This window comes from Monoraphidium neglectum (assembly GCF_000611645.1).
Source record: "Monoraphidium neglectum strain SAG 48.87 unplaced genomic scaffold scaffold01481, whole genome shotgun sequence".
Taxonomy (NCBI): domain Eukaryota; kingdom Viridiplantae; phylum Chlorophyta; class Chlorophyceae; order Sphaeropleales; family Selenastraceae; genus Monoraphidium; species Monoraphidium neglectum.
Window position 1 is genome coordinate 1 of NW_014012147.1, and position 2,375 is coordinate 2,375.

At 64.6% G+C, this 2,375-nt stretch overlaps 2 protein-coding genes across 2 annotated transcripts in view; one reads left to right on the plus strand and one right to left on the minus strand.

Annotated features, from left to right (window-relative positions):
* Window positions 1-123: 123 nt before the first annotated feature.
* On the plus strand, window positions 124-339 carry MNEG_8027 (hypothetical protein; the record flags this gene model as incomplete). The annotated part of the gene is made up of 1 exon (XM_014043497.1): window positions 124-339. A coding segment is annotated over one exon (216 nt), but the record flags the coding sequence as incomplete, so codon positions are not given.
* Window positions 340-1,590: 1,251 nt separating this feature from the next.
* Window positions 1,591-2,375, minus strand: part of MNEG_8028 (hypothetical protein) — a gene marked incomplete at both ends in the record, with an annotated part of 6,551 nt that continues 5,766 nt past the window's right edge. Inside the window, 2 exons of the mRNA XM_014043498.1 lie at window positions 1,591-1,724; window positions 2,004-2,363. Of these exons, the coding sequence (XP_013898952.1) occupies window positions 1,591-1,724; window positions 2,004-2,363 (494 nt within the window). The remainder of the gene's footprint in view (window positions 1,725-2,003; window positions 2,364-2,375) is intronic.

The following is a 2,375-nucleotide window of genomic DNA, read 5'->3' on the forward strand; positions in this document are numbered from 1 at the left end:
CACACATTCCCCCCATTACCCCCCAGCTCCCAGCCTGGCGCTGAGCTCACGCACACAAGCCACCCACATTCGCACCCTCCATTCACCCCCAAACCCCACCTCACCCCACCACCATGCCCGCAGGCGTACGTCCTGTTACTCATCCTGTCCGGCCCCAACGACTCAGCGTACGTGGCCCTGGACGTGGCGCTGGGCATAACCCCCCTGGTGCTGGCCATCGCGGCGCAGCACTGGCTGACTCGCCGCTTCAAGGGCCGCGTGAAAGCTGAGGTGGCGAAGCTCGTCGCGGAGCGGAGGCCGGCGCCCGCGGCGGCGCCTGCGGCGGCGGACGCCGTGTGATGTGGTGGTCCCACGCCGGCGGTCTCGCCCATCCAATACATGAGCAGTTTTACTTGCAATGATTTGCGCGAGAGCATGAATCTGGGGAAGAACCTGCAAGCAACCGTCGGGTTTGCCACGGCCACACGACGCGACGCATAACACAACCTTCACACGCACCACACGGGGGCAGCAGGTCCGCCGCTGCCGGCGCTACTTGCGGCCACTCTTGCTGATCCGTCATCCTAAGCTGTCGGCACACGGGCACACCTGCTATGCATCTCAAAATTCAGGGACACGCTTTGCAACCGTGCCCCTATTCTCCATCTCACGTCGAATACGCACCATGAGCGTTGGTAGTTCCTCCCCAGGGTGGCTTGGTGCTTGCCTTCGCAATTTTCGCCCGCCGGCCAGAGATCCTGCAATCAAGCAACCCCTCCACTTGTAGTGGCGCGCACGCCCCTCCACCAGGCTTGGTGCAGGCCCCAAGGAAACCCGATAGCCCCGCTCGTGCCTTTTCTCTCACTGCAATGTTTGTTCCTCTTGCCTGTTGGCTTGCTGCGCTTTGTTCTCCGCCAACAGCGCCCCCCCCCCTTGCCCCTGTGACCAAGAGGCGAGGCATTGGATAGCCTCTAACTGTAACGCCGTGCCCTTTAGCTGCCCCCAGCGATTCACGTGACCAGGCCGGCCGCAAGGCGGCAGGTTCCTTTGAAGCGTCAACAGCCCGCACACTACCCTGGCAGGCGGAGCAGGCGCGACCCCATCAGGCGTCTCACGCCGCGTGTGGTGCATTCAGGCCGCCAACTGCTTAAAAAGGATAGGGTGCTGGATGTTACAGTACCCTGGGTGCTCAACAAGGCGCACGCTCTCAACAGACCAGAGGGGCGGTGCTGCAATAGGGACAAGGGCTCCTGCGGGCAAGGCAGATGCTGTGTTGTCCATGCGGTTACACAGCCAGCGCCCAGTCACGCTGATGGCGGCACACACGCAAAATGTGACGCAAGTACACATGAATGCAGCCCATGAGGAGACCGCAGCAGTGAGAGCAAGTGGTTGAAGAAACAAAAGCTGCGCATCCGTTTGGTCGTTGAAAGCAGCCGACAATTGTTTAGCTTGTAATCATGAATCCTGCTAGGCGGCGGTCGGGGACGTGCCTCGCTGTGCAGCGTGACGCAGCTGGACTGCACCTGCTGCTGCGTAATTCCCAGGCAACAAAACTGTTCACAACAACACGAGTGTGTGTGTATGTGCGCAAAGACCTCGTGTTTTTCTTCACGCCATTGCAAGCTGCATGCCGTCGCAGGACGCCATGGCGCAGCGCGCTTCCTCAAACACCCCCTCGGCCGAGCCCGAGGAGGCCGCTGCTGTGGGGGCGCGCTGTGGGCCCGCCGCTCGTGCCGCCTGGGCTGCAGTGGTGGGCAAGGCCATGGCTTTGCCGCTGACGGGCACTGCTGCTACTGCTGCTGCTGCTGCTGCTGCTACTGGGGGTCCTGGTGCTGCTGCTGCTGTTGTAGCCCCAATCTGTGCTGACACGGCGGCTGGGACTACCGTGCTGGTTGCCACCCCCTGCCCTGCCACCGTTGCCGCTGCTGCCCCAACTGCCGCTGCGACCGTCGCCCCAGCATCGCCCGTGGCGGGGGCTCCTGCTGCCGACGCCGCCGCGGCTGCGTCTTCCCTGTAGGTACTGAAAGACCCGAACCCGCGCTCAAGCACGGCCTCCACGCTCCAGCCCTGGGGCAGGTACCGCGGCCGGCACGCGTCCACAAAGGCCAGCCTGAAGCGCCGCGCCATGTCGTGCAGCCCCGCCTCCCCAGACTTGGCCAGCACCGCCTTGACCAGCTGCTCGCCGTGCCACTGGTGGCCGCGCTCCGTGCCCCCAGCGACGCCGAAGCCGCAGCCGCCGCCGCGGTGGCGGTGGCGGCCGTTGGGGCCGACCATGGGGTCGCTGCCGGCGGCGGCCGAGGCGGCAGCTTCCTCTTCCAGGTCAGCAGCTGCCTCCTCGACCAGCTCATCAGCCTCGTCGTCCCCCAGCACCACAGCCGCCCCTGACCCCAACC